Source organism: Chiloscyllium punctatum, chromosome 32 (genome assembly GCF_047496795.1).
Source record: "Chiloscyllium punctatum isolate Juve2018m chromosome 32, sChiPun1.3, whole genome shotgun sequence".
In the NCBI taxonomy this organism is placed as follows: domain Eukaryota; kingdom Metazoa; phylum Chordata; class Chondrichthyes; order Orectolobiformes; family Hemiscylliidae; genus Chiloscyllium; species Chiloscyllium punctatum.
The window spans coordinates 54,068,523-54,088,596 of record NC_092770.1 but is presented as its reverse complement, the minus strand read 5'-3'; the positions used below and the strand labels follow the sequence as shown (position 1 = coordinate 54,088,596).

Below are 20,074 nucleotides of genomic sequence, written 5' to 3'. Positions count from 1 at the left end.
TATTGATTTTCAGCATGTTTGTCTTTCATTATTTGAACATCTGAAACTTTGTCCAAACAATGAGCTCGTAATTCAAGCTAGATTGGTGCATTTCTGAGGAAGAAAAGGCCAGCTCCCATATAGATCTGCAAGGAAAACCACATTCTCCTCTTTGCAATGCATTAATTTAACTACTAATGGAAAAAAATGTGTTTCGTGCTTCCAACAATAGTAATTTTTTTCCCATGAATTTAGCCATAGCCCATCTCGATGTTGATCGGTCTGTCTGAGATCAGCCTTCTGTAATGGTTCCCAAACCAGAAAAACAACATGGGGCTCAAAAAAAGGCAGAACTCTCCAATCTACTTCATTTAAATGGGGAAAGTAGAAAAGAGATTACACTTCTGAACAAAAGCCGAAAGAACTGTAGACGCTGTGAATCAGAAATGAGAACAGAAATACCTGGACAAGCTCAGCAGGTCTGGCAGCACATGCGAAGAGAAATCAGAGTTGACATTTCGTTTCGAGTGACCCTTTCTCAGAACATTTCTGAATCTCATTACACTGTCTCCAAATGTCTCAAACCCCCTTCGGTGTTAAAGCATTGTCAGTGGTGGACTGCGGTAACTATTGTAGTGGTGACTGTTGTCAGTAGTAAATACGACAGGCCCTGCAAATGTTTAATGCTAGACAATTACGTTTAAATGACATTGGTTGAAAGATCAATGTTGATAAGGAGACCATCGAGAATAACCTCTATTCTTCTTCAATTGATAACTGAGACCTTTTGTACTTGTGGGAGAGGGCCTCTATTTTAATGTCCCCTTCCAAAGGATGGCATCTCTGACAGTGCAGCATTTCATCAGCCAGAGAGCTGAGGGGGACAAATTAAGTCACAGCTGACACATTTTAGGATTTGAATTTTATTTGCAAAATTATTTTAAGGTGTATAGAATCTCTGTTTTATTTTGTCTAGGTGTAGATAGTAATACATTCCATAAAATATTTGGAGGGGGGGAGAGAGAGAGGGAGAGAGAGAGAGAGATCAATGGTGCATTTGCTTCCTTTCAGAGGAGTTGTGGTGAGGAAGGAAGTGACTTGCTCTCCCTTTCACCTCCTGCAATCGCTACAACCATCAGGTAATGTAGGGTGGGCTGGAAGAAGGAACAGGGCAAAGGAGTCCTCCATGGATGTCAAGTTGTTAGGAAGCTCATAGGAACAAAGAGATCTTAGGTTGCTTGTCCACAGGTCCCCGAAGGTGGCAGGACAGGTTAATAGGGTTGTTAGGAGCGCATTTAGTGACACTTGCATTTATCAATCATGGCATAGATTATGTGAACAGAAAGATCATGTTGAAGTTGCATGGAACTTTGGTTAGGCCACAACTGGAATACTGTGTGCAGTTCTATAGGAAGGATGTGATTGCACTGGAAGTGGGTATAGAGGAGATTGACCAGGATGTTGCCTGGGAGGAGTATTTCAGCCGAGGAGAGAGAGGCTGGATAGGCTTAGGTTCTTTTCTGTTGTGCAAAGAAGGTTGAGGGGGGACCTGATAGAGGAGTATGCAACTACGAGGACCATGGACAGGGTGAATAGAAAGCTGCTGTTCCCCTTAGCTGAAGGGTCAATAACAAGGGGGCATAAGTGAAAGGCAGGTGTTTAGGGGGCCTTGAGGAAGAGCTTTTTCAGCAAGAAGGTGGGGTGGGGTTGGGGGAGTTTAGATTGCAATAGTTGAAGCAGGAAGCCTCACAATCTTTAAGAAGTACTTGAATGAACACTTGCCTAGTGCGGGAAAGAGAGTCGAGTGGTCGGTGATAGTTTATTTTTAGCAATATATACTGGATGGGCCAAAGGGCCTTTTCCGTGTTTATAATTCTATTCTGTGAATCTACTGGCAGGATTCCCAGCACCAAATGGCAACCTGCCTATGAAGCAGAGGAAATCGCGTTAGTGTTGCAGTCACACTGCACCACCAGAATACTTTGGCCACCAGAAGTCAAAGGGAGTGGGAAAGCCTTTGGCCTCAGCCAAGAGAGAATCCTGTGATGAGTATGTCATGGAGGGAGAGGAACTAGAGGGAGAATGAGACATTTCAACAAACCTTTGTTTCGTCCTCACAATCTGGTCCCTTGCCATTGCTGCCTCACAGACTACCGATATTATTCAATGGATAGGTCTGGAGAGTGACACAGAGAAATATCCAATGGAAGATTGGACTCCAATTCCCCACCAGCATTTGCAGGGAAGGAGGGGCTAATGTTGGTAACCTTGTGAGCAGTTAGAGAGAATCTTAAGTTGGTGCCAGGAATGAGCACAATAAGAGTGTAACTATGAGTGAATCCTCATTGGAGGGTTGGATTGATAATCATCCTGAAGGGGTGAATGTTGAAGAGTGCTCTTGTTTTACTTAATTGACAGGTTGTGGTGCCGCTAGAAGGCATTTCTTTTCCATAGTTAATTGCCCTTGAGAATTGTGTTGGTTTACTGTGTTCTTGAACCTATAGGGTGTAGGTTCACCAACAATGCTATCAGAAAGGGAGTTCCAGGACTTTGACCCAATGATACTGAAGGATGGCTTTATGTTTCCAAGTAAGAGTGTGAGTGGCTTGATGCAGAGTTAGATGTGGTGTTGGTCCTGTGCATCTGTTCCCCTTACTCTTGGAGATGATAGAGGTTGCTGGTCCGAAAGGAGCCGCTGAAGGAGCCTTGTTGAGTTGTTGCTGTGAATCTTGATGATGGTACACACAGGCTGCCCCTCTGTGAATTTTTGCAAAGCAGTCTGTTTGATTGGCACCTTATTGGCATTCGTGTCCTCCACCATGATAATAGCAGCAATGTGATGCACTGCAGAAGTGCACTAAGGTCCACTCAGCAGTACCTTCCAAACCCACAACTACTTCCATCCAGAGAGATAGGGCAGCAGATCCATGTGAACACCACCACCTGCAAGTTTCTCTTCAAGCCACTGACCAACCTGACTTGGAAATACATCACCATTGCTTCACTGTCGCTGGGTCAAAATCTTGGAACTCCTTTCCTCATGACATTGTGGGTCCAGTTACAGCAAATAGACTGCAGCAGTTCAAGAAGGCAGCTCACCACCACTTTTTCAATTGCAATTAGTGATGAACAATAAATGCTGATCCAGCCGGTGATGACAACATCCCATGAATGAATAAAACAAAATGTGTGCTTCTAGTTCAATTTTTCTAATCTCTAGAATTTTAAACCAAAGCCTACACAAATTATAACATATTCTCCGAGTCCACTTTGCTGAAAAATTTTCTTCTTCCTTTAACTTGATTTGTATTACTTTAGAAGACCTTCAACTATAAATTGCAAATTTTTACAGCAAAGGAACATTTTATTTAAGTACGAACAAAGCTGCCACTTGTGGTATCTCTCTCATCTGTAATCTTTGTGATTTTGCTATAGTTTGCATTTCCATCATGTTGCAGTGGCCCGAGTGATTCCAGTAAAGCTCCCCTTGGTTAGTGTAAAAATGTGAGGCGGAATGTGATCTCTAGGATTATCTTGTGATGTTGATAGTAAATTTGTTAATCCTGGTGCTGTAACACTGAGAACCATGTTGAACCCAGCTTTCTGACTGTGTGTTAATTTCTTTGTTAGCTAATCCTGTGCTAAATAAGCAGATTACAGGCTTAAAGTAGACTGCCATTTGGACATCTGAGACCAGCTGCCTTAATAGGGACTGATAAACAAAGGATAGCTGTAATACAACATTTTGTGAAGTACACCTGTTTAAAGAGGCTGTTTGCCTCCTCTCTATGAGAGAGTTCTGGGGAGATATCTGGTTCTTCTGGCAACCAGGATGATCAACTCTTCAAGAGCTTTAAAAACAGTGTTATGCAACGTAACCTTGAGGCATGGCACCCAATATTTATATGCCCTATATATATAAGGGGAAAACAAAATGGTCATATTATGTGACAGAATGTCAGGATTCATTTATATAAGGACTGTCGTCCATGATCTGCAACTCCAGATGATTAGCAGAATTACTGGAGCAAGTAACATCCTTACTTGGCTACTTTCCAGAACAAATATAATCCAGTTTAAAGTGAAGAAAAAAATTTAACCATTCTGTATTTTTCCACACATGCTGATTTTATGGTAATCTGATTTATCTCTTTGTACATCTCCATCTGACTGTACAGTTGTCTCATTTACGCAGCTCATTAACCAATATTTATATATTTTTTAAATCTCAGATTTTGCATGTAACATTGCTTTTCATAAAACCGAAATCTTTCTGACAAGACTTGTCTTTCCCAATTCTGTGAATACATTCAAAAATTGGTAGATATCACATGTCAGCCTAGTCAATGTGTCTTGCTGAGAGGGCTGCTATTCAATCCTGGTTGGGAGTGGACTAAAATCTAGCCAGAATGATAATGTATTATTGAAATGATTGATATCAGATCAGCCGCATAATTATCCACAGACTGAACTGTCGGTTTGGACTTGTGTAAGGAGGTAGACTAATAGGAGCAGACAAATGTCTATGAGTTAAGTTTAAAGTGATATTGAATAGGAGAACACAATTTCTTTGGAAAGTGCTGGCTTATAATTCTTAACTCTGCTAACCTATACACATTGCAAGGGAGATGTGACAGTGCCTGTGGAAAATGTTGTTGATAATTTGGTTGGTGTGGACATTGGATTTCACTGCTTTGTTGGTCACCCTGCTAAGTCTTTTTGAATCAAAAACGCTATAAACATGGCATTCCATGTTTGTCCTACTTACATTATTCTTAGTACTATTGTCACATATATGTAGTTTTATTATTATTATCTATTTTGTAGAAAGAGTAAATATGGCTTCAAAATGAACCCACACAGTCTTACAAAATGGCTCCCAGGAGTCACATGATTAACCTTGGTCCAAGCGTGGACAAGAGCTAAATTAAAGACGATAGAGACCCTGCCCTTCACTTCAAAGCATTACATCGGTTCTGACATAACATGATAGTTCCATTCTCATGCGATCTCACGTTATAAGAAAATCACTCAATAGCAGCACCTTTTAAACTAATGGGGCCGGAATCACATTATAGCCAGTACAAGGAAGGAAAGTTTGTGATCGACAAATACTGGTCTAAATTCTTCAATCTCGTTAAAGCCAGTTTGAAGGAACACGTGTTATAGTAGAACCAACTGTATTTGATTGAGTTTGGCATCAAGAAGCCCTATCAAAAGTTATAGGGAGAGGTTGGATAAGCCACAGTGTTTTTGTTCAGAGCGTAGGAGACTGAAGGGGTACCTTTATAGAAGTGTATAAGGCCATGAGAGGCATAAGTATAGTGAATACATTCAGTCTTCTTCCCGGGATTGGGTAATCAAGGATGCAAGGGCATCAGTTTAAGATTAGAGGGGTAAGAATAAAAGGAAACGTGAGGGGTAGGTGTTTTACACAGAGGGTGGTACACATATGGAATGAGCTGCCAGCAGTAGTAGTTGAGCACATTAACTGCATTTAAAAAGCATTTGGACAAAAATGTGGAGAGGAAAGGTTTAGAATGATACCGGCAAAGTGCAGTTAAATTGGGTTGGCATGGACAAACATTTTGGTCAGCATGGACCAGTTTGGGCCAAAGAGTCTGTCTCCATGCTGTAGGACTCTATGACCCTCTGAGTACTTGGCTTATTGAAAACCATATCTTGTTTCCCTTCCTGAAAAACTTCTGAATGTATGCCCTGCTGGATATTGTTGTTACCTACTTGTTGTCTGAAATCTTGTTTCTTGGCTACAGATACCTGTATGCACTTGGGCAGAAGGTTTGGAAGAGATGGAAGAAGCGCTATTTCGTCCTGGTTCAGGTTAGTGAGTGATTTATTCGAGTTCATTTTTCATTTCTTCTTATTTTGCCTTGGGATGATGGGTATAAATGACATAAACATATTTATTCCAAGGAGGTGTATTTGTCTATAGCAAGTTTTGCATTGTACTTAACTGCAGTTACCTGGGGATCCAGTTAAATATGCCCACCCAGCTAACTCGATCATGCCTGTTGTTTCAGGTTAGCCAATACACATTTGCTATGTGTAGTTACAGAGAGAAGAAATCTGAACCTCAGGAATTAATGCAACTGGAAGGATACACAGTGGATTACACAGAGCACCAGCCAGGTAGTATACTGTCAGAGAGAAAACTATTAATTGTTTTGTGCTCACAGATCAGAATGTTTTAATCAGATAGCAGAAAGGGTGGAATATATTGAAGAGTTGACTTTCTAATGTGATTTTATTTTTTGGTGTAAGAAGAATGTAGATTGTAGTCGAAGTCTGCAATTTCTGTGTCAAAATGTATATATTTGCTCTCTGCAGCACATTTTGTGTGGTGTTCCTGATTTTGGATTGGTTCCGTTCTGCACATCACAATAAATCAATGCAACTAACGTGTATCTTGTGATGTTTCAAGTGAAGTACGTCCTTTTTGTTTTCAACTGTTTCAAAAGCCAACATAGCAGAGCCACAAGTGGGTTACACTGGTGGTCTAGCTGTCTCAATTGATTGAACAGTTCCTTTCTTTGCTGTATGATTCTGTGAAAAATAAAGATTTTCAGTGTCAAGCTTTATCCCACCAAATCCTCACTGCTTATCCATGAAAAACACTCCGGCTGATATATAAAAAGACCTATCCTGCACAAATTATGTTGCTAAGAGTTTTTGCAACTTTAAGGACTGAAAATGTTTACCCATTTCTCAAAAGTAATCATAAATATTCAATTAATTAAAATGAAGGAGAGCAAACTTCTGTGTGGGATGTGTGTGGAGGCGTAGGTATAGGTATGTGGAGAAACTTTGGGTGCATTCTCAAAGTCAGAGCAAGTCCAAGATACAATTCAACAATTCAAGTGGAGTAGTAAGGTGTCTATCCAAATACATGTATACAGGTTTTGGGTCAAGTCTTGACAAAGTACAAGTCTGATTATACTTGAAGTGCTACATTCAGCTTTTGGATAATGCATTACAAAATGTTCTAGAATTGAGAAGGGTTACAGACCAGATCCTAGGTCTAAAGGAATCAGTATCAAGGAAAGCCAAGAGAAGTTTCAAGTTTCAGGAAGGAAGTTGATTAGTGAGGAAGAGTTGACTTGTTAAACAAGAGGCGAGCATGAGAAAGGAAACTATAACTTGATCTTGCATATTCACTTAAAGGTCTGGATGGTGGCCGGGCATTCTTCAACGCAGTTAAAGAAGGTGACACAGTTGTGTTTGCAAGTGATGACGAACAAGATCGAGTGTTGTGGGTTCAAGCTATGTACAGAGCTACAGGCCAATCCTACAAACCTGTCCCTCCATCTCAGGTCCAGAAGCTGAATGCCAAGGGAGGAAGTGCACAGCTACCAGATGTGCCTATCTCTCAATTCTGTGAGTATGCCAAACCAAATTAATGTGATGTTTTATTTATTCAGAAGCTGCAAAATGTAAATGATTTCCAGTAACACAATCCATATAAATGAAATACCAGAGGACTGTGAGAGCCCTGTAATTTTTTTTGGCAGTGTTATATTTCTGCGTTTAATTATCTAATGTGTAAGCGTTGCTATCAAAAGCAATGCATGTCGTTGCTAATTGCTAATTGTCCTTAGCCTTCTTTCTAAGTCGGGAACCAGATATACCCTGAAAGATGCATGTTGGGACCATGCGGATGATCCGCGACATTAATTCTGAACTGTACATTTCACTACAGGCGTCAGGCATCACTTCATTAAATTGCCAAATATTAGACTTATGAGACAAACTTTTGTGAACCTGCATTCATAAAGAGCAAAAGAACTGCAGATGCAGTAAATCAGAAACAAAAATAGAAATTACTGGAAAAGCTCAGCAAGTCTGGCAGCATCTGTGGAGAGAAATCAGAGTACTGTTCTGAGGAAAGGTCACTTTGCCTGAGAAGGTAACTGTGATTTCTTTCCACAGATGCTACCAGACCTGCTGAGTTTTTCTAGCAATTTCTGTTTTTGTTCATAAAGAGCATTGTTTTTCCAGTAAGTACTGTTTTATTTGCTTTTACACATAAAACAGAGATGCTTAGAAAATAATGACTTGCCATTTTGTCGAGCAGTATGAAAAAAATGCTACTTATTTTTCAGCATTATTGATTGTAAATATATTAAGACATGATCAGATGTTTTCTAAGCTATAATTTATTCAAAAAGTTAGTAAAGATACAATATATAAAGAGCGCAAATTTGACATTGCACAAAATGCAATAGTTTAATCTTTACAACACAATACATGGCACTCAGATAAACCTGATTGCATTTATAGTCCCAGGTGAAATTTATAAATTATGTTTCACATCAAAAGTGCTTTGGTGCAATCATCCTGAAGGAGTTGACACAAATTTCGATCCCTTTAAATACAATGGCCAGTTGACCTTAGATTTTGGTCTTTACCTATTGAGTCTGTGTGCCTTCTCCAAGCTTTACTGTATCCTTCAGCATGCAGTCCTCTATTATGAATATGTCAGTCTGCAACACCTGGCAGTAGGGCAGGTTGAAAATCAGCAAGTTTCTGTCAAACTAATGAGCATCTTTCAGCAAGCTAATGATCCTCCAGCAGCACTGATCTTTTTCTCTGTGGGCATCCCTGGGAACAGCGTAAAGAGCACAGAAGTCTGTGTTACGGAATTACTTGGGATGAATCTAGAAAAGGAACTCCCTCCCATTTCAGATTTTCTTGACAAAGGTGGATGCCAGATGGAAGTGGGTGACTGTCTTTTTCTTGTTAAAGCTGTCTCAAGAACATTGTGCAGTGTCACTGAGAGATTGTGTGTGCATGCAACCTCTCAAGGCAGGGGGCTACTTAACAACACCAAAGCACATGTTGGTATTTACCTTTAGAGTGTTGGCATTGAAGCTTTCTCACAAATGACTGTTAGATGTAATAAGATGCAGGAGTAAAACAAGCAGGGCCAGCACTTCTGGGCTGAAATCTATTGAAACAGTGCAAGACCGTAACTGTGTGGCTAACCTACCAACCCACTCTGTTCGTTATTTGGTTATCCTACAAGCTGATTGCCCAGTCAGGTTATACACGAAGCTCTTTGAAGACATATATGTGCCCCAATAGCATCAATGTGAATTGCAGGTTGAATTTATTCCCTGATGGAGTAGCAGTTCAATCAAACAACTACATCCACTTAGTACAAACATTTGGCCATGGACTCTTTGAATATTTGGAACTTGCTCACGTTTAACATTTGGTAGCATGCATACTTGGCCATCTATCTCATAAATAGAATTGTTGTGAAGTCTTTTCTTGGAAGCTTTTTAAAAATGTGCCATTATATTTTCCAAGTGTAATTTGTTTAGAGGAGAGAGCAGGGGTTCCATGCAGGAGTCTATCATACCAGCCTGAGAATTCTTTTCTGTTATCCTCAGCAGTATGATGATGTAATCCCAACCATAAGTATTGTTAATCAAAGTTCCCATTACTTAGCAGTGACAGTTCTCTTCATCACAAACTTTGATGCTAATTGATTGCTTTTAACATTTCTCATGCATTTAGTTTGTTTCCTATTTTAGCTTTTTCTTCTCATGTAAACTCTGGGCTAAGTTTATATGGAGTCATGGCTATAGTATGGTTTTGTTTCAAAAATCTATTTGGGAGCCAGCAGCACTAGCTGTGCAAATATTAGTATTGTTAAATAATATCACCTCCAACATATTAAGTGTAGCATTCTTGTACTATTAAACAAATGTGGAAAAGCTAACATCTTTACACTGTTCCATAAGAATGTTCCCTTGCTGTGTGGGTAAAGAAGTCTCAAATTGGGCTTCATACCAGTGTTGTGAGCTCTAAATTTTCAATGATAAAGCATGCCATGCATGCAAGAAATAAAATGTCACAATAGCTGATCTATCTCTTCATCTTGCAGCAAATATATAGCTTGTGGCCTACACACCAGGTTCAGTATCTGCATACTGAGCTGAGAAAAACTGTTGTTCTCCATATCGGTCAGCTCAGCAACTGATATGTTCAGCCATAGTAATCGCAGTATTATTGAAAATGAAGGAAAATCAATTAGAGATACTTTTAAAAGATGTAGCAGGAGAGGTTTCCACAGAATCCTCCATGAAGTGACAACCTTATCTAAATAGACGTCAAGAATAGATAAACAATAGCAAGTCATGAACAAAGGTGCATATGCTTTATTTATAGTGACTTCTCTGGTAATAGAATCAAGATGCAGGTACAACTGTTGCGACAAAGTACAAAAAATAATTTGTTCTAATTTAGAGTTAGAGGCAATATTAGGCAGCACTCCAGCTTATGTGTGGCATGTGACAGTATTTTTTTGACCAAAGGTGATATGAAAAATAAACTTCCATTGTACAATATCTGTTAATCAGCAAAATTGCCATAAAATAATTCTTTACTTAAAACATTATTTTTCTTACCATTCAAAGACCCTGTTTCTAAATGCTCTTTATGCCTTATATGATGTTGACCGTGACATAAAGAAGCTAGAAGTTAGATTTTTCTTGCACATGGTTTGTGGCAGAGCAAGTGGCAGAGTGTGCTAGCCAGCTGCCTAGTGTTCTCAAACGTAGAACACAGAACAGTGCAGCATAGGAAGGAGCCCTTCAGCCCCTGATGTTGTGCCAAACATGATTCCAAATTAAACAAATTCCTTCAGCCAGCCCTTTGTCCATATCCCTCCATTCCTTGTGTATCCATGTGCTTATCTAAAAGTCCCTTAAATGCCTCTGCCATATCTGCCTCCACCACCATCCCTGGCAGCGCATCCCAGACTCCTACCACTCCTACAGTGTAAAAAATACTTGACCCTCACATCTCCTTTGAAGTTTCCCCTTCTCACCTTAAATGCATGCTCCCTAGTTTTAGACATTTCAACTCTGGGAAAATTATTCTGACCATCAACCCTATCAATGCATCTCATAATTGATGGGCCAATGGGCTGAGAAGTGACAGATGGAGTTTAATTCAGATAAATGTGAGGTGCTGCATTTTGGGAAAGCAAATCTTAGCAGGACTTATACACTGAATGGTAAGGTCCTAGGGAGTGTTGCTGAACAAAGAGACCTTGGAGTGCAGATTCGTAGCTCCTTGAAAGTGGAGTCACAGGTAGATAGGATAGTGAAGAAGGCGTTTGGTATGCTTTCCTTTATTGGTGAGAGTATTGAGTATAGGAGTTGGGAGGTCATTTTGCGGCTGTACAGGACATTGGTTAGGCCACTGTTGGAATATTGCATGCAATTCTGGTCTTCCTATCGGAAAGATGTTGTGAAACTTGCAAGGGTTCAGAAAAGATTTGCAAGGATGTTGCCAGGGTTGGAGGATCTGAGCTATCGGGAGAGGCTGAACCGGCTGGGGCAGTTTTCCCTGGAGCGTTGGAGGCTGAGGGGTGACCTTATAGAGGTTTACAAAATTATGAGGGGCATGGATAGGATAAATAGACAAAGTCTTTTCCCTGGAATCGGGGAGTCCAGAAGTAGATGGCATAGGATTTAGGGTGAGAGGGGAAAGATATAAAAGAGACTTAGGGGCAACATTTTCATGCAGAGGGTGGTACGTGTATGGAATGAGCTGCCAGAGGATGTGGTGGAGGCTGGTACAATTGCAACATTTAAGAGACATTTGGATGTGTATATGAATAGGAAGGGTTTGGAGGGATATGGGCCAGGTGCTGGCAGGTGGGACTAGATTGGGTTTGGATATCTGGTCGGCATGGACGGGTTGGACCAAAAGATCTGTTTCCATGCTGTACATTTCTATGACTCTAAGTCTCCCCTCAGCCTCTGCCACTCCAGAGAAAGCAACCCAAGCTTTTCTAGCCTCTCCTTATAGCTCATACCTTTTAATCCAGGCAGCATCCTGGTAAACTTCATCTTCACCCTCTCCTAAGACTCCACATCCTTCCTGTAATTTGGTGACCAGAACTGAATGCAATACTCTGTGACCTAACAAAAGACTTATAAAGCTGCAACATGTTGTTGTTAAAAATCCTAGTTTGCTTTGGTGGTAGGTTCATTAACACAGAGCTGGTGAGCTACAGGTTGAAGCTGAGTGCTGAGAACCAATGGACTCTCTTTTGTGTGGTGTAGCGGCAATTTGTTTAATTAGGCAGTGTGCTTGTAATTTTTGTTTTCAGGGACCACATAAGCGGTAAGTTGAAGTGGTTAACTTGTGGGTTGTTTACATGCACATTTTTAGGTTGCTGTGAAGCAACAAGGTTTACAATGAACTGTGAACAGGACTGCTACCTGGCCACCAGCGCTGAGGCCAAGCAAGGGGAGCATCAGGGCTCGATAACTGTGGCCTGAGGGTTTTGGGGACTGTTGTGCTCAGGTTGGGACATGGGGGCCTGGGCCAGAAATAGCTCCTGGGCCCACAATTTCTCTCCCTTCGTCTGCTGGCCACCATAATATTGAGAGGCTTCTTAATCCTCCTGGCCCACAAAGCAGAATGGGACATACCTTTGGGCTTTAACTGGATTGTCAACTGAAGTTGAGGAGCATGTACTTCCCACATGCTGTCTGGTTGAATCCCGAAACGATGAAGTGATGTTTTGGGCGCCTGAAACCAATCCAAATACTTAAATTAGTTGAGCACCTTTTCAGGCTGTCCCCTGGGCCACTTACTTTCGGGATCTTGGTCAAATAGTCCAACCCTCAGCAATGTGAGTTTTACTGTACGATTTTCAGGAAAATGCCTCCCTGAATAGAAAAGTACCATATTTCCCCACAAATATTCCAAGTTACACTGTTGTAACAGTTTGACGATTGCTTTTTTTTTCAGTTTTTTGTAAGTAAATATATTGTGTTTAATTTTTAAAAATATGTCTATGTTTCGTCTCCTCCATTTTTAGGATCGTGCATGAATTCTCAGTATGTTTGTTGAACAGTCAAGTTTGGAATTTACTTTTAATCCAGCAGGTTGCTGCAGAATGAATTGATTATTCTGTTACTGAGCCAGTTAATTATGTCCTACAACATATTGACTTCTAAAAAGGATGCAATCTGCAGCCATGAAGTTACTATTCTCGGGCAATAATGTCACACCAAATGTGTTCTCATTCCTTTACATTCATTTATTTAAGCAAAGACTTTTATAAATTATAAAACATTTGAAACTGCTTGAATCAATCTGGTAATGGCATTTTTCTATGGAATAAATTTATAACATCTGATGCAAGGTGTGGGTGGTGTGTGTGTGTGAGAGAGAACTTGTCCATCATTTGACTTAGGAGGGGTAGGCCATCCGGTCCCTCAAGCCTGTTCTGCCATTTGATAAGATGGTATGTGTTTGTATGCGTGTATATGTGTGTGGTGTATTATTCCACTCGTCATCAGTGGCTCAGTGACAAACTCAATAATTGTTTGTGTCTCTTTTTCTGTCTGTTACTCTTTAAAGGGGCAGTGCTACTCAATTGGGAAGTGTGGGCAGGCTTACTTGTTGGGTGAGCCAAGAAAGAGCCCACATGAACAAAATACTGTTGCACTGCTGCCACATTGTCAACTGTAACAAATTTGCCTTGGGCAAAATCTTATCTGTACAGTTAATTTTTCCTGAACAATCAGCACCATTGGTGTACCTGAACCAAATGGACTGCAATGGTTCAAGAAGGCATCTTACCACCACCTTCTCAATGTCAAGTCGTGAGGGATAATAAATGCTGGCTTTATCAACAATACTGACTTCCCAAGATTGAATATATTTTTAAAAAATTAATGGCATCATAGCACCTATTGCAATGTGCAGCTGAGTGCAATATACAGTTGGTCCTTTATTGTAACCACCACTGTCCAAGGTCATGCTGGAATGCTCCGTGAAACACTTCAGCCTGATGTCAAAGACTTTTAATTGGCCGCATCAGACTGTTGATCGGCACAGCCCTAAATCTTTCTATTGTCAATTTGGTTCACCTCAATATGCTTTATTCTCCTTGCTTTGCTAACATGTAGCCGGAATCAAGGGTAAGTGCTAGGTGTGTGTTGGCAACTGTCTCTGTTCCTCTTGAGTGGGCTGCGTGAACTGTCATTAGAGGCTTGTATTAGCATCTTGCTTTACCATTGTCCTTTAAACACTGCATGCAGCAGAAACCTGCTCTTTCACATGTCTACGTGCTGTGGCCTTCTGCCTTGTCTCATTTGTGCTTCTAGTTTGCTCGTGCAAAAGACCTTGTTTGAAATTTATCCCTTGGTAGTGAATTTACTTGCAATGCCTAAAAGCAGTATTTATGTATCAGTTTGAAAGCTTTGTTTAACTTAATGTTTTAATTGCCTTGCAGTTTTTTTTGGTGAAATATTCAAATTCTCATTCTTGGATTAGTTAACACTTCATATTAATTGCAGCCTGGAAAGAATGATCCTTCCAGGGATATTAATTAATAGCCTCAAGTTTGTCATTTTAATTTCTTGAAAAATGAAGGAAAATGCAACTGAGTGAACTTGAGACTAAAACAATTGCCATTTTGATGCTACAGCAGTCAAAGACTTGACCCTGGGTGAAGAATCCAACACTGATATACTTTTTAATGTACAATCCTGTAGCAGGAATCAACTAAGGTCATGCCAGGTGAAGTTTGCTTAGTAAATTCATAGCCTCAACTGAAAAAGGAGCACAATGTGAAGGAGGTGGGGAAATCAACCCAGAGGAATTGCTGGAATAACAAAGGCTTTTTCGAATACGCTCATACGTTTTGGAAGTCTTGTGGATCCCAAAGGTTCTATGAAAGAATTTGCTGTTGACCAAGAGGTTCACTTATTGATCATTTCACTTATTACATGAAAGAAGTGCATAACCGAGCTGAAAAACTATACGTGCCTTTCTTCAATCTGATTAATTTTCTAGTGTATCTAACTGGAGGTATTGTGCCTGATTCTGTGCTACACTTCAGGACGGATGTCTGGACAATGGGAATAGTGAGATTTATTGAAATGGCACCAGGGATGTGGGCCTTAAAGTACATGCAGACATAAAGCTGTGACTGTTCTAGTGCAGAGAAGGTAAAGGGAAAATACACCAATGTCAAAAATTATAGAGGGATTTAATAGAATAAATAGGGAGAAAATGTTTGCACTGCTTGGAGGATCAATATCCAGAGGGTAAAGATTTAAAATAATTGGCAAAAGATCCAAGACAAAGCTGAGGATTTTCTTTTTAAATTCATGAACTGTATAATCTTCAGTGCTTGAAGGAGCAATGGGTGCTCATTCAGTTAGAATTTTCAATAGGGAATTGGATAGATACTTGAAAATTTGTAAGACTTTGAGACTGTGGTCCAGTCAAATAGTATATAGCCAGTAGTCTCTGGTGTCACTAGGTCAATTGTTACACCGATTTAAAGGAACTTACTTCAACCTGATCCAATAGTGACAGTTTCCGTTCATATGCCAAGTTTTTGGTGAAAACTTAAAACTGTGTGTTTAGACTTTCTATTGACTTCCGTTGACCCGTGATGTAGCCTCAATGCTGAGGATTAAAATTTAATGTTTTTTTTAACCCACTGAGTTTCAACAACTGTTTAGTTAACTTTGAGCATTAAAGTGAAGTGTTTATATTACAAATGATTAGCATTTGTCCAAGTGACAACTGTAGGTATGAACCTGGAGTTTTGAGTTTGTATTCTGTAGAGGAACTGTCAAACTTTATTCTTAACCCTTTCACTGGTGCAAAACTATATTGAGAAGCATCTCCTGGACAGATTTCACAGGTTGTTCTGTGACACCTGCTATCTCTCCTTGTTGTTCAATTGCTGAAATTTTACATACCCTGTTATTCATGCATTGATATAAGACTCAAAGGAAACAAAGCAGAAACTCCGACGAGCCAGTTGCAACACAACAGGAATGTAATCTCTTGATGGTCTGTAATTAGGGAAACTCAAAAAAAAATCTTTTGTAAAATCTTTTGTAAATTACTGAGATACTTGATAAGTCACTGTAATGTCCCAGTTAGTTTTTGTAGGTCTCAGTTGTTCTGTAGCAGGACTACAGCGCTGACATTTTTGAGGAATTGCTGCAATGATGTCTCGAAGAAATTGTGGGATAAAAAATTTAATGCATCACAATCTTCACTGACACAGGGCTGGTTTAGCCACTGAAATAGAATTCACTTTACCTAATTAGCAGACCTGGTTTTGCAGAGATTTATAATGCACAAGTGATAAAGTGAGTGAGCTGTAAATTGTAATTCTCCACCTCCTGATCAGTTATTGACTCAGCTGCCCATTCCCGTTCCATTTATCTGCAATTTCACAGATGAAGCATAATTAGGAATGTGTTACTCTACTCTCTTCTTCATTTTTTAATTCATAAAAAATGTCTCATGTTTTACTGAAGACATTTTAGAAGTGGGAATTCCTCAGATCATTAAATGCAGTGACAGAAACATGTTTGTAAAGAAATTGTAAATTCTCTTTTAGAATTTCAATCAGTATTCTTCAATTAAAGTCCTGAACAGAGGATATTATTGCAAATATGTTTACCACGTCATTACCTATATTCAGCAGAAGACACTTTCTACCAGATTCTTTCTAGCCTTCTGTTTGATCTAGGGTAGTAGTGATTGTAATGAGATCAGCCAGATGGACCACATAGAATTTGAGTCCCCTGACTGGGACTGTTAGTCTGGTCCTATCAGGGAGCCCTGGCTGAACAGGAATGCCAGACATCCTGTTCACTCTGAGAGCTGTAACTGAGGGAGCTGGATCAGTGTCAAGGATTCTCCGCACGTAAGTAAAGTATGACTTGATGACGGTATACTAGCTGCTGTGGAGATGACGAGAGAAAAGCATGTTCCTGAAGAAATAATGAGATTCTACAGGTATTATGTAACCATTTGTGAAAAGGGCAAGGTTGGTGGGTGTAGGGAATGCTGGATGACTAGAGAAATTGAGGTGCTGGTGAAGAAAAAGAAGGAGGCATATGTCAGTTATAGATGTCCTGGATCGAGCCAATCCCTCGAGGAGTATAAGGGTAGTAGGAATATGCTCAAGAGGGAAATCAGGAGGGCAAAAAAGGGGACATAAGAAAGCTTTGGCAAATAGGGTTATAGAGAATCCAAAGATATTCTACAAATACATTAAGGATAAAAGAGTCAGCAGGGACTGAATAGGGCCTCTTAAAGATCAATAAAGTTGTCTCTGTGTGGAACCACAGGAGATGGCTAAGATACTAAGTGACTATTTTGGATCAGTGTATACTGTGGAGAAGGACATGGAAGCTAGAGAACTTGAATAGTGATTTCTTGAAAAATGTCCATATTATAGAGGAGGAGGTGCTGGATGTTTTAAACCACATAGAGGTGGATAAATCCAGAGAACCTGATCACATGTATCCTAGAACTTTGTGAGGAGTTAGGGAAGTGATTGGTGGGCCTCTAGTTGCAATATTCATATCATCAATAGCCATGGGTGAGGTGGAAGAAGACTGGAGGTTAATGAACATGGTGCCATTATTTATGAAAGTTGGTAAGGAAAAACCAGGGAACTATGGACCAGTGAGCCTGACATCAGTGGTGGGTAAGTTGTTGGGGGGGGGGGGGCAGAAATTAGGAGGCTTAGGATTTACATGTATTTGGAATGGCAAGGACTGATTAGGGATAGTCAACATGACTTTTTGCATGCAAAATAGTGTGTCACAAACTTAATTGAGTTTTTTTGAAGAAATACCAGAGGATTAATGAAGACACAACAGCAGGTGTGAGACTTCAGTGAGGTATTCAAAAAGGTTCTGCATGGTAGACTGCATTCTTATCTCCCTGTTATAGAAAAGATATTGTGAAACTTGAAAAGGGCTCAGAAAACATTTACAAGGATGTTGCCAGGGTTGGAGGGTTTGAGCTACAGGGGAAGGCTATACAGGCTGGGGCTGTTTTCCCTAGAGCATTGGAGGCTGAGGGGTGACCTTATAGAAGTTTATAAAATCATGAGAGGCATGGATAGGGTAAATAGACTAGGTCTTTTCCCAGAGCAGAGGAGTTAAAAACTCGATGGCATAGGTTTAAGGTGAGAGGGTAAAGATTTAAAAGGGACCTGAGGGGCAACATTTTCACACAGAGGGTGGTGTGTGTATGAAATGAGCTGCTAGAGGAAGTGGTGGAGGCAGGTACAATTGCAACATTTAAAAGACATCTGGATGGGTAAATGAATGGGAAGGGTTTTGGGGAAGATGGGCCAATGCTGGCAAAGGGGACTAGATTCATAGTATCCCCACACTCTGGAAACAGGCCATTTGGCCCAACCCAATCTACACCAACCCTCCAAAGTCTATCTCGCCCAAGCCCACTCATCTAGCCTATTACTCTACATTACCCCTGACTAATTAACCTACACATCCCTGGACACTATGGGAAATTTAGCATAGCCAATTCACCTAACCTGCACATCTTTGGACTGTGGGAGGAAACCGGAGCACCCAGAGGAAACCCACATGGGCATGGGGAGAATGTGCAAACTCCACACCAATAGTCACCCAAAGCTGGAATCAAACCCTTGCGCTGTGAGGCAGCAGTGCTAACCACCACTGTGCCACCACTTTATTTAGGCTAAATTAAAATATATGGTTGGCATGGAGTTGGAGCAAAGGAGTTGGGAGGTCATGTTGCAGCTGTACAGGACATTGGTTAGGCCACTTTTGGCATATTGCATGCAATTCTAGTCTCCTTCTTATGGGAAAGATATTGTGAAACTTGAAAGGGTTCAGAAATGCTTGACAAGGATGTTGCCGGGGTTGGAGGATTTGAGCTATAAGGAGAGGCTGAACAGGCTGTTATCCCTGGAGCATCGAAGATTGAGGAGTGACCTTATCGAGGTTTACAAAATCATGAGGGGTATGGATAGGATGAATAGACAAAGTCCTTCCCCTGGCGTCAGGGAGTCTAGAACATGAGGGCATAGGTTTAGGATGAGAGGGGAAAGATATAAGAGATCTAAGGGGCAACTTGTTCACACAGAGAGTGGTACATGTATGGAATGAGCTGCCAGAGAAAGTGGTGGAGGCTGGTACAATTGCAACATTTAAGAGGCATCTGGATGGGTATATGAATAGGAAGAGTTTGGAGGGATATGGGCCGGGTGCTGGCAGGTGGGACTAGATTGGGTTGGGATATCTGGTCGGCATGGACGGGTTGGACCAAAGGGTCTGTTTCCATATTGTACATCTCTATGACTCTGTGACGCTAAACCCTGGCGTCCATCCTGGTACCTCTGCACCAACTCCTAAAAAGTGTGAGCTTTGGAAATGGTTGCACCACCAAACCACAGCCTTCAGGGAAGTGAAGAAGCAGCAATCATCCTCTGAGGTGTTGCCACATTATGACCCCAGTGAGATCTAGCATGTTTGATTATTGACATGTGACACTTCCCTGTATGGCTTGGGGGTAGTATTAGGTCATAGGTGAATCAATGGAGACGAACGTCCAGTAGTAAGTGCATCCAGGATCTTTGCTGATGCAGAGTGTAAATTCGCATAGATAGAGAAGGATAGTTTGGCGATCATATTTTGGGTCTGTGCATTTACAGATGCAAATTTGTAATAATAATGGACCACAAGCCCCTGCCAGGTCTACTTGAAGAGGACAAGGCATTGTCACCCATAAGTTCAGGTAGAATTCAGTGGAGGGCAGTAATAGTAAGTGTCGAGAGTGTGGTGCTGGAAAAGCACAGCAGGTCAGGCAGCATCTGAGGACCAGGAGTGTCAATGTTATGGGCAAAAGCCCTTCATCAGAAATTCATCCTGCTCAGCCCTTCATCCCCTCTCAACTCTAATCTCCAGAATCTGCAATCCTCACTTTTGCATGTAGTACTGTGTGTAATTACAGGTTGGAATGCTGTCTGCAAGGTACAGTAGCAAATGCGGATGCATTGAGCTACATCCTGCTGGCAGACGTACCATCAGTGCTACAGCCACTGGAAGTATCTGTAATGGTTTTAAATTTTCTGGACACTTCCAGTCACGCTGACAATGTCAATAGATTGACAATAAAAAAGCTGCATGCATCTTTTGCATTACACAGACACCTGGGTGTGTTGGTCACAGATAACAGGCCATCATTTACAAGCTGGGAATATGAATATGTCCTGAAGTTGAATAGT

General features: G+C 40.7%; 1 protein-coding gene across 13 annotated transcripts in view; it reads left to right on the top strand.

Moving 5' to 3' along the window:
* LOC140458187 (calcium-dependent secretion activator 2-like) overlaps positions 1–20,074 on the top strand; it is a 746,655-nt gene that overhangs the window by 441,535 nt on the left and 285,046 nt on the right. For all 13 annotated transcript variants that reach the window (XM_072552408.1, XM_072552415.1, XM_072552410.1 and 10 more), the window contains exons 9-11: positions 5,754–5,820; positions 6,021–6,129; positions 7,162–7,374. In XM_072552408.1, the coding sequence (XP_072408509.1) occupies positions 5,754–5,820; positions 6,021–6,129; positions 7,162–7,374 (389 nt within the window). The remainder of the gene's footprint in view (positions 1–5,753; positions 5,821–6,020; positions 6,130–7,161; positions 7,375–20,074) is intronic.